This window comes from Macaca fascicularis, chromosome 13 (genome assembly GCF_037993035.2).
Source record: "Macaca fascicularis isolate 582-1 chromosome 13, T2T-MFA8v1.1".
Classification (NCBI taxonomy): Eukaryota; Metazoa; Chordata; class Mammalia; order Primates; family Cercopithecidae; genus Macaca; species Macaca fascicularis.
The window spans coordinates 98,115,931-98,131,197 of NC_088387.1; the positions used below are offsets into that span (position 1 = coordinate 98,115,931).

General features: G+C 40.1%; 1 protein-coding gene across 1 annotated transcript in view; it reads right to left on the bottom strand.

Annotated features, from left to right (window-relative positions):
* FAM228B (family with sequence similarity 228 member B) overlaps nt 1-15,267 on the bottom strand; it is a 51,009-nt gene that overhangs the window by 30,753 nt on the left and 4,989 nt on the right. Inside the window, 2 exon segments of the mRNA XM_015433944.4 lie at nt 546-737; nt 3,469-3,537. Coding sequence (XP_015289430.3) covers nt 546-737; nt 3,469-3,537 — 261 coding nt within the window.

Consider the following 15,267-nt stretch of genomic DNA (forward strand, 5'->3'; position numbering starts at 1 on the left):
AAACACAGAAAAATGGTTCTAATGTACACAATTAAACCTAATCTTCTTTTTCTGTCCTTTCCAAACGTCCTGGGTTTAAGAATACTTTATGCGGCCGGGCGCGGTGGCTCAAGCCTGTAATCCCAGCACTTTGGGAGGCCGAGACAGGCGGATCATGAGGTCAGGAGATCGAGACCATCCTGGCTAACACAGTGAAACCCCGTCTCTACTAAAAAAATACAAAAAAACTAGCCGGGCGAGGTGGCGGGCGCCTGTAGTCCCAGCTACTGAGGAGGCTGAGGCAGGACAATGGCGTAAACCCGGGAGGCGGAGCTTGCAGTGAGCTGAGATCCAGCCACTGCACTCCAGCCTGGGCGACAGAGCGAGACTCCGTCTCAAAAAAAAAAAAAAAAAAAAAAAAGAATACTTTATGCTATTATATAACAGGGTATAGATTATACATATGTAGAGGGGACAGGGACAGACTGACTGGATGATTATAAATGAACAAAGATGACATGAGGCTTTAAATCAACTGAAAAAAGCAACAAATGATCTCTTAGTACCTTTTTATTTACATGTTTTAAAAAGCCATCTAATTCCTCTTGCCTCCTTTTTTTAATCTTCTTATGTGAGCAAACTTTTTCTATAATTTTCTTCTGAAGAGGATCTGCCACATGGTCAACCCATCTTTTATATAACATCTCCTTTCTTCTTGCATTTAAGAAGGCATGATGTTGTAAATACTTATTTAGTTCCTAATAAACAGTGGTAGAAAAGACAAATACATTATCCTAAAGCTTTCTTGTTCTAAAATTTTCCAAAACTTAAAACTTCGTAGGTTTAAATTACTCCTAAGAATAACCCTCAAAGACATTCATTAATTCAATCATTTCTTTGGCTTTAACTTCTACTATGTGACATACACTCTGCTGCAAATAAGGAAAACACAGGTATTTGGGGCAACATGCGTGCTCTCCCTGGGGAGAAAGACTAAAGAACAAATCAAAAGCAAGGCAAGGTGGCGCCTGCCTATATTTCTAGCTACCTGGGAGGCTGAAGCTAGAGAATCGCTTGAGCCCAGGACTTCAAGGCTGCAGTACACTATGACTGGGACACTGCACTCTAGCCTGGGCAACATAGTGAAAACTCATCCCTAAGAAACAAACAAATTCACAAACAGTGGGAGGGGGAATATAACAAGATGTATATTTATATATGATGCATATATAAATGGCATACTATAAATAAAATAACTGAAAACAGAGGAGAGAAAAACCATTTCCTAGATTCTTAAAAGATTCCCAGTTTGGTGGGCCTCAGAAATTTAAACAGACCTACCATAAGACCCAACAATTCCCCTCCTAGCCAAATGAATGAAAATTCAGGACTCAAAGAAATACTTGTATACCAGTGTTCATTCCAGCATTATTCACAATAGCCAAAAGGTGGAAATCATCCAAGTATCCATCAACAGATGAACAGATAAAATGTGGTATATACAAACCACATTTATTTACATGTGTAATATGGAATATTATTTAGCCATAAAAAGGAATGAAGTTCTGATATATGCTACAATGTGGATGAACTTTGAAAATAGTATGCCAAAGTGAAATAAGTCAGACACAAATGGACAAATAGTATAGGATTCCACATATATAAACTATCTAGAATAGCCAAAATTCCTAGAGACAGAGGGTAGATTAGAGGTTACCAAGTGCCTGGGGGAGGGAGAAATGACGAGCCACTGCTTACTGAATACAAACTTTCAGTTTGGAGTAATGAAAAAGTTTTGGAAATAGTGGTGATGGTTGCACAACATTATGAATCTAATCAATGACACTGAATGGTACACTTAAAAATGGTTAAAATGGCAAATTTTATATTGTGTATATTTACTTTTATATTGTATATGTTGAAAAAAATGATTAATTTTTTTCCAAAGCCAAGACTCCCAAAGTGGGAGACATTTGGGCTGGGCCTTTAAGAATGAGGATTTAGGCTACGTGCGATAGCTCACGCTGGTAATCCTAGCATTTTGGGAGGCCAAAGCAGGAGGATCACATGAGCCCAGGAATTCAAGACCAGCCTGGGGAAAATAGTCAGACTTTGTCTCTACAAAAAAGTTAAAACTTGGCCAGGAGTGGTGGTAACCCCACACCTGTAATCCCAGCACTTTGGGAAGCCAAGGTGGGCAGAACACTTGAAGTCAGGAGTGCGAGACCAGCCTGGCCAACATGGTGAAACCACATCTCTCTCTACTAAAAATACAAAAGTTAGCTGGGCATGCTGGCATGTGCCTGTAATCCCAGCTACTTGGGAGGCTGAGGCAGAACTGCTTGAACCCGGGAGGTGGAGGTTGCAGTAAGCCAAGATAGCGCCATTGCACTTCCGCCTGGGCAAAGAAGTGAGACTCCATTTCAAAAAAAAAAAAAAAATTAAAACTTAGCTGGGCTTTGTGGCTCACACCTGTAACCCCAACTACTCGGGAGGCTGAGGCAGGAGAATCACTTGAGCCCAGGAGGCCAAGGCTGCAAAGAGCTGTAATTGTGCCATTGCACTCTAGCCTGGGTGACAGAGTGAGACCCTGTCTCAAAACAAAAAAAAAGAATAGTTATCCAGGAAGAGAAGGGATGGCAGAAAAAGAGGAAGAAAAACATTCTATGAAAAAAGAAAAAAGGAAAAAAACCTTCAGTACAACTGACCTTCAGATTTAAAAAAAAAAAAAAAAGGGCAAGAGTAAAGAGGCAGAAGTGTAGCACAACCTAATCCAAGTGGAGAGTAGCCTGCAAAGAAGGTGCTTGATTAGGCTACAAATTAATTCATTCTCACCAAACCTTCTTATCCAGCTTTCATATAGCAAATAAAGTCTTGTGACTACTAGGATGAGTGTGAACTTCAAAACGAAAAAAATAAAATATTAAGAACCCTGAGAGGTCTGCTAGACCAAGTCCCTCCCTAACCTCTGGCCATAGCACACTTCAGCCATTCCCAATGTTAGTTCCTTTTCTTTTTAAAGAACTCTAAAGAAATTTCTTAAAAATAAAAACAGGTTACCCACTCCAGTGTCCCCGGTGTTTAGTACACTTCACATGGATGTTCTTCTTGTCACATTAAGCCCATCCTGGCTCAGTGTAGCCCTGTTCTATGTATATCTGAGTAATAATTACTCAGTGTGTTCTGCTAACAGCTCTTAAGGATTAGCTCATTTGTAGTGACTGCTGAAACCCACTAGGACAAAGAAACAAGTGAGTAGAGGGAAATTCCTGTGCCTCTCTGTGAAGGAATTCCCACGAAGTACAGGAAGGGAGGAAGTCCATTAAAGCAATCTCAGACATCCCTTAAGGTTAATTCCAGGTGCAAGGGAGTATTCTTTTAATTCTTTTTTCCATATTTTCTAAATAGTTTTTATATGATATGCTACATATAAAAAGGAAAAACTACATTCAATTTTTAACTGAGATGCATTTTGTAGCCAGTTCTTACCTTAATTATATAATTTTCTCTGTATAATATTGATTGAATAGCTGCCTCAGTATCTTCTTTAGCTAAGACCTGAAAGGACAGAATTAAACTTTGAAAAGAAAATCTTTAAAAACTATTAGTGCTATCAGGAATCATTATATTTAGCATGACAGACATATCCCTGGAAAGTTCTCTATGCATGCAGTTTGCAGTTTGTCTTCTCCAAATCATATCATCGAGTGCTTTTTTTTTTTATTTATATATTTTTTTGGAGACAGAGTCTTGTTCTGTTGCTTAGGCTGCTGGAGTGCAGCAGCACCATCTCGGCTCACTGCAACCTCCAGTGGGTTCAAGCGATTCTCATGCTTCAGCCTCCCAAGTAGCTGGGATTACAGGTGTGCAACACATGCCTGGCTAATTTTTGTTTTTTTAGTAGAGACAGGGTTTTACCATGTTGGCCAGGCTGGTCTCGAACTCCTGGCCTCAAGTGATCTGCCTGCCTCAGCCTCCCAAAGTGCTGGGATGACAGGCCTAAGCCACCATGCCCAGCCCATCAAGTACTTTTTAAACAGTATTTCAACCTGTCTGCTCTTGGCTACAGCAAAATGTAACTCAGCTCACAGATATTTTGAGTCCCAAAATGGTCAAATGTCTTTCCCGGAGTCACATGGTAGATAGAATCCATCTTTTTTCACATCTTATAAAATGCTTTTACTTTTCTGGGTTAAAATAGATTAAATTAGGCCTTTATTTGAGGCTTTCTGACTGTGTAAGACGTACTGATCTTCCAGCGTTGATTCTTACAGAACTAGCTAAGAATATGTCAACAGTTTCACTAAAAGCTTAGTGCCACTTAAGGCAAACTCTATACATAGAAGAAATGTCACTAGTGAACAATAACACAAGGTCTTAGAAAGACTTTCTATTCAATCTCCTGCTCTTCTTTGTGTTCTTCCATAATGAATTCACCCACTAATTTTGTTTTTGAAAATTACTGAAACATAAGCCTACGGATATAATAAATCAAGGAAATGAGTTATATTTTTATTCATTAACTTATAACTGTATATAAAATGTAAAAGTATAATTAAACAATTGGATCTTCTCAAAATGAAAGAAAGCTCTTATTAAAATAAAAGGAAACATATTCATTTAATTAATTTTTCCATGACCACTGACAAATTATCCAAAAGACTGAAACGAATTTCTTAGACAGCATTGACATAAATATAATTGTAATAAATTTATTTATCATTAGCGAATATGGCTATCAAATAAATATTAATAATAAATTTTATTTTTATGTACTTATTTTGGAGACAGAGTCTTGCTCTGTCACTTAAGCTAGAGTGCAGTGGTCTGATCATAGCTCACTGTACCCTCAAATTCCTGAGCTCAAGCAATGCTTCTGCCTCAGCCTCTCAAAGTGCTAGCATTACAAGCATGAGCCACCACCATGCCCAGCCAAATACTGTTTTTATATACAAGTCACATTTTCAGATTTTGAAATAACACAATCTTTAGGGAATAGTGATATTAGTGACAAAATTATGACAGCATTAATTGTTCCATTTTTATAACAAATTTCCACAATTATTAAATACCTGCCAGAAAATGGAAGAGGTTGATTTCTAGCACAGAATTGCCTTTGAGATCCTCTTGTTATTACAAAAAAATAAAACATTCTCAAGTTAACTGTCAGTGGAAGTAGTTGTCTTCGGTCCCACTGCTTTTATTTCCAGAACAGATGAGTAAAATCTCATCTAAGAACTGTCCTTCCCCATTAACATCCAAAGAAGCCAAGGCTCATGGGAGCTAAGCAACAACTAGAAGCATAGAAAACTCAAATGAGTCTACTCTAGTTTGTTTTCTTTGTTATTTTTGCCTCATAGAGTTGCCCTTCCTGGTAAGTCTGTACCCAGATAGGGGGTAGTGAATTAACATTCCAGATGAAAAACATATATATATAAAAAACAACAAACTGAAGACACTGGAGAGTTATCAAAAAGCAGGGAGTTAATGAATGCTATTCAGCACTAGGAAAAAACAAAAACAAACAAACAAAAAAACAGCACTAGATGAATTTCCAGTTTTTTATTAACTTGCCTGAGGAAGGGCCTTAGTCTGAGCTAAAGCAGGTGGCTAAAACTCAGATAGAAACATGCGGCCTAACTAGTTCAGAAATTAGAAGACAGAGTTTGGGGTAATCATGAGAGCTGGAAGGTGAAAGGAAAAATATTGGAAAGGAAGGAGCCAAAAAAGGGATGCCACAAATTCTGCAAATGAACTCTGACCAAATATCTGGCAAACTCTTAAACTGTACATGCATAAGGCAGACTCCATGTAGCCCAGCTAAAGATAAAAAAAGACTAAACAGTGACTTCATCTGCTGCCAACTTCAGGAAAGACAAGTTTGGAGTTCGAGTTCAGCCAAGATAACTGCTTCCTAAAACAAAAACTCAATATTCTTCAGAGGCATATAACAGAATCCAGACCCTCCACAATGTATCATTCATAATGTTCAAAATGTAATCTAGAATTACTAGACACATAAAGAAACAGAGAAATGTGACCCATACTTAAGAAAAAGGCAATCAGTGGAGACCAACTCTGAAATGACCCAAATGTTGGAATTAGACAACAAGGATTTTGGGGGCAGGGCTGAGATAGCCGACTAGAAGCAGTGTGATCAGAGGTTCCCATCAAAAAGAACCATAACAGCATGTGAATCCTGTACCAGCAACCAAAGTACCCAGGTTCTGTCATCAGAACTGACTAGGTGGCTGGCATGACCCACAGAGAGGAAGGAAGAACAGTGTGGTGTGGTGGCCACCTGAGAGCCACACAGGGCAGAGGAGCCCCCACCCCCCAGCCAAGGGAGGCAGTGAGTGAGCGTGCTACCCAGCCTGGGAAAACATGCTTTTTCCATGGGACTGTGCAACCCATGGATCAGCAGATCCCATTCATGAGCCCACGCCACCAGGGCCTAGGATCCCAACCGCGGAGCGGTGCAGGTTCTCAACAGCTTCTAAGCTAGAATCTGCTTAAGCTTTCTGAGTTCCTGTGGGGAGGGACGACCAGCACCACAGCTGAGGCTGCCTGCTGTCTAAGCCATTTGAGCTCCTTGTGGGAGGGGTACAGCCAACATTGGGACTGATAGCCACCTAACACACTAAGCTCCCAGGGTCAGGGAAGGGAGCCATCTTTATAGCTCCAGGCCCCACTTTTCCCCCGCTGCAGCCAGGGAGGCTAGACAGCTTGGTCCCAAGAGGTATCATCCACCAGCCCAACACACCGGCTGTGGCAGACGGCAGACAGAGTGCCTCTTCAGGCCTGACCTTGACCCATCCCTCCTCACTGGGTAGGGCCTCCCTGCAGGAACTCCAACAACTCCAGCCAGGGGCTCAGGGACAGAACGCTGATCTCCCTGGGCCTGAGCCCCTAGGGATAGGGGTGGCCGCAGCCTCCACAGACCAGCAGACTTAAGTCTTTGCTCCTGCTAGTTCTGAGGAATCCAGGCAGCCCAGACAAGTGGGTTTCCCCCAGTGAGGCACACCCCCTTCACCAATGGACAGTCAAAGTGCTTCATTAAACAAATCCTGCTCCCTGCGCCAGCCAACTGGGTAAGACCCTCCAACAGGGGTTGTCAGACACCCTATACAGGAGCATTCCTACTGGCATCAGGTTGGTACCCTAGAGGTTAGGGATCCCAGAAGAAGGAGAAGGCATCTATCTTTGCTGTTCTCCAGCCTCCTCAAGTGACATCTCCAGGTGCAGGAGTGAACCAGATTAATAGGGCCTGAAGTGAACCCCCAGCAAACTGCAGCATCTCCACAGAAGAGAGACCTGACCATTGCAAGAAAAAACAGAAAGCAACAATAACAGCATCAACACAAAAAAAAGTCCCCAGAAAAACCCATCCAAGGGTCAGCAGCCTCAAAGATCAATACTAGACAAATTCATGAAGATGACAAAGAATCAATCAAAAAATGCTGCAAACCCAAAAGGCCAGAGTGCCTCTTCTCCTCCAAATGATTGCAACGCCTTTCCAGCAAAGGCACAGAACTGGATGGAGGATGAAATGGACAAATTGACAGAAGTAGGCTACAGAAGGTGGGCAATAACAAACTCCACTGAGCTGAAGGAGCATGTTCTAACCCAATGCAAAAAAGCTAAGAACCTTGGTAAAAGGTTACAGAAGCTGCTAACTAGAATAACCAGTTTAGAGAGGACCATAAATGACCTGGTGAAGCTGAAAAACACAGCAAGAGAACTTCGTGAAGCATACACAAGTTATCAATAGCCAAATAGACCAAGTGGAAGGAAGGATATCAGAGTTTGAAGACCATCTTGTTGATATAAGGCATGCAGACAAGATAAGAGAAAAAAGGAATGAAAGGGGACAAACAAAACCTCCAAGAAATATAGGACTATGTAAAAAGACCAAACCTAAGGTTGATTGGAGTACCTGAAACAGGCGGGGAGAATGGAACCAAGTTGGAAAACACACTTCAGGATATTATCCAGGAGAACTTCCCCAACCTAGTAAGACAGGCCAACATTCAAATTCAGGAAATACAGAGAACACCACTAAGATACTCCATGAGAAGATCAACCCCAAGACACATAATTATCAGATTCTCCAAGGTTCAAATGTAGGAAAAAATGTTAAGGGCAGCCAGAGAGAAAGGCCAGGTCACCTACAAAGGGAAGCCCATTAGATTAACAGCGGACCTCTCAGCAAAAACCCTACAATCCAGGAAAGAGTGGGGGCCAATATTCAACGTTCTTAAAGGAAAGAATTTTCAACCCAGAAATTCATATCTAGCCAAACTAAGCTTCATAAGTGAAAGAGAAATAAAATCCTTTCCAGACAACCAAATGCTGAGTGATTTCATCACCACCAGGCGTGCCTTGCAAGAGCTCCTGAAGGAAGCACTAAATATGGAAAGGAAAAAACCACTAGCAACCACTGCAAAAATACACCAAAATATAAAGACCATGACACTATGAAGAAACTGCATCAACTAATGTGCAAAATAACCAGATAGCATCAGGATGACAGGATCAAATTCACATATAATATTAACCCTAAATGTAAATAGGCTAAATGACCCAATTAAAAGACACAGACTAGCAAATTGGATAGAGTCAAGACCCATCCATGTGCTCTATTCAGGAGACCCATCTCACATGAAAAGACACACATAGGCTCAAAATAAAGGAAAGTAGGAAAATTTACCAAGCAAATGGAAAGCAAAAAAAAGCAAAGGTTGCAATCCTAGTCTCTAATAAAGGAGACTTTAAATGAACAAAGACCAAAAAAGACAAAAAGGGCATTACATAATGGTAAAGGGATTAATTCAACAAGAAAAGCTAATTATCCTAAATACATATGCACGCAATACAGGAGCACCCAAATTGATAAAACAAGTTCTTAGAGACTTACAAAGAGACTGAGACTCCCAAACAATAATAGTGGGAGACTTTACACTGTAAATATTTGACAGATCAAATATTTATAAACTATAAAATATTTACAAACACTCCACTGTAAATATTTGACAGATCAATGAGACAGAAAATTAACAAGGATATTCAGGACTTGAACTCAGCTCTGGATCAAGCGGACCTAATAGACATCTACAGAACTCTCCACCCCAAATCAACAGAATATACATTCTTCTCAGTGCCACATGGTACTTATTCTAAAATCAATCACATGCTTGGAAGTAAAACACTCCTTAGCAAATGCAAAAGAACTGAAATCATAACAAACAGTCTTTCAGACCACAGTGCAATCAAATTAGAACTCAGGATTAAGAAACTCACTCAAGGCCAGGTGCGGTGGCTCATGCCTATAATTCCAGCACTTTGGGAGCACGAGGCAGGTGGATCACAAGGTCAAGAGTTCAAGACCAGCCTGGCCAAGATGGTAAAAACCCATCTCTACTAAAAATATAAAAATTAGCCGGGCACGGTGGTGCATGCCTGTAATCCCAGCTACTTGGGAGGCTGAGGCAGGAGAATTGCTTGAACCTAGGGGCAGAGGTTGCAGTGAGCTGAGATTGTGCCACTGCCCTCCAGCCTGGGCAACAGAGTGAGACTCTAACAAGAAAGCAAAGAAAGAGAAAGAAAGAAAGAAAAAGAAAGAAAGAGAGAGAGAGAGAAAGAGAGAGAGAGAGAAAGAAAGAAAGAAAGAAAAGAAAGAAAGAAAGAAAGAAAGAAAGAGAGAAAGAAAGAGAGAAAGAAAGAGAAAGAAAGAAAGAAAGAAAGAAAGAAAGAAAGAAAGAAAGAAAGAAAGAAAGAAAGAAAGAAAGAAAGAAAGAAAGAAAGAAAGAAAGAAAGAAAGGAAGGAAGGAAGGAAGAAAGGAGGGAGGGAGGGAGGGAGGGAGGAAGGAAAGATAAAGAAAAAAGAAACTCACTCAAATCACACAACTACATGGAAATTGAACATGCTCCTGAATGACAATGACTTCTGGGTAAATAATGAAATTAAGGCAGAAATAAAGAAGTTCTTTGACACCAATGAAAACAAAAAGACAGTGTACCAGAATCTCTGGGACACAGCTAAAGCAGTGATAAGAGGGAAATTTATAGCACTAATTGCCCACATAAGAAAGCTAGAAAGATCTCAAATTGACACCCTAACATCACAATTAAAAGAGCTAGAGAAGCAAAGGCAAACAAATCCAAAATCTAGCAGAAGACAAGAAATAACTAAGAGCAGAATGAAGGAGATATAGAGACGAAAAAACCCTTCAAAAAAATCCATGAATCCAGGAGCTGGGTTTTTTTAAAAAATTAAGAAAATAAATAGACCGCTAGCTAGACTAATAAAGTAGAAAACAGAGAAGAATCAAACAGATACAATAAAAAATTATAAAAGGGATATTTTCATCACTGACCCCACAGAAATACAAACTACCATCAGAGAATACCATAAACACCTCCATGCAAATAAACTAGAAAATCTAGAAGAAATGGATAAATTCCTGGACACATACACCTCCCAAGAATAAACGAGGAAGAAGTCGAATCCCTGAATAGACTAATAACAAGTTCTGAAATTGAGGCAGTAATTAATAGCCTACCAAAAACAAAAAACAACAAAAGGCCCAGGACCAGAGGGATTCATAGCTGAATTCTACTAGAAATACAAATAAGAGCTCATACCATTCCTTCTGAAACTATTTCAAACAACTGAAAAAGAGGGACTCCTCCCTCACTCATTTTATGAGGCCACCATCATCCTGATACCAAAACCTGGCAGAGACACAACAAAAAAGGAAACTTCAGGCCAATATTCCTGTTGAACTACGATGCAAAATTGTCAATAAAATACTGGCAAACCGAATCCAGCAGCACATCAAAAAGCTTATCCACCACGATCAAGTCGGCTTCATCCCTGCAGTGCAAGGCTGGTTCAACATATGCAAATCAATAAACATAATCCATCACATAAATAGAACCAATGATAAAAACCACATGATCATCTCAATAGATGCAGAAAAGGCTTTCAATAAAATTCAACATCCCTTCATGTTAAAAACTTTCAATAAACTAGGTATTGATGGAACATATTTCAAAATAATATGAGCTATTTATGACAAACTCACAGCCAATATCATACTGAATGGGCAAAAGCTGGAAGCATTCCCTTTGAAAACCAGCACAAGACAAGGATGCCCTCTCTCACAATTCCTATTCAACGTATTACTGGAAGTTCTGGCCAGGGCAATCAGGCAAGAGAAAGAAATAAAGGGTATTCAAATAGGAAGAGAGGAAGTCAAATTGTCTCTGTTTGCAGATGACATGATTCTATATTTAGAAAACCCCATCATCTCAGGCCAAAGACTCCTGAAGCTGATAAGCAACTTCAGCAAAGCCTCCAAATACAAATTTGATGTGCAAAAATCACAAGCATTCCTATACACCAACAATAGACAAGCAGAGAGCCAAATCATTAATAAACTCCTATTCACAGTTGCTACAAAGAAAATAAAATACCTAGGAATACAGCTAACAAGGGATGTGAAGGACCTCTTTCAGGAGAACTACAACCACTGCTCAAGGAAATAAGAGAGGACAGAAACAAATGGAAAAACATTCCATGCTCATGGATAGGAAGAATCGGTATCATGAAAATGGCCATACTACCCAAAGTAATTTATAGATTCAATGCTATTCCCATCAATCTACCATTGACATTCTTCACAGAATTAGAGAAAACTACTTTAAATTTTACATGAAACCAAAAAAGAGCCCATATAGCCCAGACAATCCTAAGCAAAAAGAACAAAGCTGGAGGCATCACACTACCTAACTTTAAACTATACTACAAGGCTACGGTAACCAAAACAGCATGGTACTGGTACCAAAACAGACATATTGACCAATGGAACATAATGGAGACCTCAGAAATAACACCACACATCTACAACCATCTGATCTTTGACAAACCAGACAAAAACAAGCAATGGGGATAGGATTCCCCTTTAATAAAGAATTCCTTTAATAAAAGGATTCCCTATTTAATAAATGGTGCTGGGAAAACTAGCTAGCCATATGCAGAAAACTGAAACTGGACCCTTTCCTTACAGTGTATACAAACATTAACTCAAGATGGATTAAAGACTTAAATGTAAAACCCAAAACCATAAAAACCCTAGAAGAAAACCTAGGCAATAACATTCAGGGCATGGGCAAAGATTTCATGACAAAAATGCCAAAAGCAATTGCAACAAAAGCCAAAATTGGCAAATGGGATCTAATTAAACTAAAGAGCTTCTATACAGCAAAAGAAACTATCACTGGACTGAACAGGAAACCTACAGAATGGGAGAAAATGTTTGCAATCTACCCATCTGACAAAGGTCTAATATCCAGAATCTACAAAAAACAAACAAGTTTACAAGAAAAAAAAAAAATCAAAAAGTGGGCAAAGGATATGAACAGACGCTTCTCAAAAGAAGACATTGGCCGGGCGCGGTGGCTCAAGCCTGTAATCCCAGCACTTTGGGAGGCCGAGACGGGCGGATCACGTCAGGAGATCGAGAACATCCTGGCTAACACGGTGAAACCCCGTCTCTACTAAAAATACAAAAAACTAGCCGGGCGTGGTGGCGGCGCCTGTGGTCCCAGCTACTAGGGAGGCTGAGGCAGGAGAATGGCGGGAACCCGGGGGCGGAGCTTGCAGTGAGCTGAGATCCGGCCACTGCACTCCAGCCTGGGCGACACAGCGAGACTCCGTCTCAAAAAAAAAAAAAAAAAAAGAAGACATTTACATGGCCAACAAACACATGAAAGAAAGCTCAACATCACTGATCATTAGAGAAATACAAATGAAAACCATAATGAGATACCATCTCATGCCAGTCAGAATGGCGATTATTAAAGTCACAAAACAATAAATGCTGGTAAGGCTGTGGAGAAACAGGAGCACTTTTACACTGTTGATGGGAATGTAAATTAGTTCAACCATTGTGAAAGAGAGTGTGGCGATTCCTCAAGGATATTAGAACCAAAAATACCATTTGACCCAGCAATCCCATTTCTGGGTATGTACCTAAAGAAATATAAATCATTCTACTATAAAGACACCTGCACATGTATGTTTACTGCAGCACTATTTACAATAGCAAAGGTATGTAACCAACACAAACACCCATCAATGATAGACTGGTTAAAGAAAATGTATATATACACCATGGAATACTATGCAGCCATAAAAGGGAATGAGACCATGTCCTTTACAGGGACATAGATGAAGCTGGAAGCCATCATACTCAGCAAACTAACACAGGAACCAGAAAATCAAACACCGCATGTTATCACTCATAAGTGGGAGTTGAACGATGAGAACACATGAACCCAGGGAGGGGAACAACACACATCAGGGCCAACTGGGGGCTGGGGAGCGAGGGGAGAGAGAGCATTAGGACAAACAGCTAATGCACGCAGGGCTTAAAACCTAGATGATGGGTTGATAGGTGCAGCAAACCACCACGGCACATGCAACAAACCTGCACATCCTGCACTTGTATTCCAGAACTTAAAGTAAAATAAGAAAAAAAAAAAAAGGGCCGGGCGCGGTGGCTCAAGCCTGTAATCCCAGCACTTTGGGAGGCCGAGACGGGCGGATCACGAGGTCAGGAGATCGAGACCATCCTGGCTAACACAGTGAAACCCCGTCTCTACTAAAAATACAAAAACTTAGCCGGGCGAGGTGGCAGGCGCCTGTAGTTCCAGCTACTCGGGAGGCTGAGGCAGGAGAATGGCGTGAACCCGGGAGGCAGAGCTTGCAGTGAGCTGAGATCCGGCCACTGCACTCCAGCCTGGGTGACAGAGCGAGACTCCGTCTCAAAAAAAAAAAAAAAAAAGAAAAAAAAAAAAGAAAATTATATTGACATGAAAATCTGAAAAAAAAAAGAAGACAAGGATTTCAGGACAGTTATGATAGCTATGCTTAAAAATATGCTCATAATTAATGAATAGAAAATCTTAGCACAGAATAGAAATGATAAAAAACCAAGTGGAAAATACAATTCTTAAATTTGAGAAATAAACAAACCTCAATGGGTTAGCAGCAGATCAGAGACGACATAAAAATTGTGAACTTGAGGACAGATCATTAGAAATTACCCAATCTGAAAAAAAGGAAGAAGAAATATTAGAAAATAATGAACAGAGTCATAGTGACATATGAGATAATATCAAAAGATTCAACAAATGGATAATCAGAGTTGCAGAAATGAGGAGTAAAAGAATGAACAGAAAACAACTGTTTGAAAAAATAATGTCTGGATGAGAACTTTCACTTTTGGACAAGACAGAGTAACAGGAAACAGACTTACTCTCCCACCTGAAACAACTTTAAAAAAAAGATAAAATAGATGAAACAACAGTTTCCAAGATATCGAACATCAGGCAAAGAAGAACAGTGGCCCCTGGCCCCTGAGAAACAGAAAACAAACAGCCCAGCTGTCTGCCTGAATTGAGGAGTAGGGATGGGAGTCTGGAGAGGCCAGAGCAGTTGGAGTTCATAGGTTAGAGTACTACAGGGAGGAAGGCTACAAGAATGGAGCTCTGGAGATCTGCAGAGTCAAGTCCGCAGAGGTCCCCTTGAGTCTTCAGCTGATGGTAAACACTATATGCCTGTGAGAAAAATACCCAAAGGAACAATGGGCAAAGAAACACCTGCAAGAATTAAGGAATCAATCCCTAGAGGTCACACAGTCCCACGAGTATTTGTTCCCTTTAGCATCAGCCAGAGGAAAAAAAATCCCATAGTTCAAAGTGCATAGAGTAGAGTATTTGGAAAGGTTTTGTATCAGTACTGAAACAAAATTGGCCCTACGGCAGACACTGCTGTGGTCCTGTCTAGCAAAACTTCGGAGGCAAGACCTGAAAGAATCCTGCTGTGTCCAAGTAACTTAACTGAATCCGAGGGGAAAAATGAAGAATATTTATGGGAAATCTGTGCACTTGTACTTAAAAAAAAAAAAAAAAAAGAATATTTATGGCAAACCAAAAATATCTAGCACTCAACATGGTTAAAATTCAGTCTTGCATTCAATCAAAAATCACCAGGTATACAAAGAAATAGGAAAATTTAACCAATAATAATAAGGAAAATTAACCAAAACTGTCCCCAAAATGACAAAGACACTATAATTATTATACCAGGACATTAAAATCATTATTATTCCTGTAGTTCATAAGTTAAGGAAACTAGAGGAAGAGTAGACATGTTGAGACAGAAGAAAATGTTTGAAAAAGAACTAAGTGCCAGGCATGATGGCTCACACCTGTAATCCC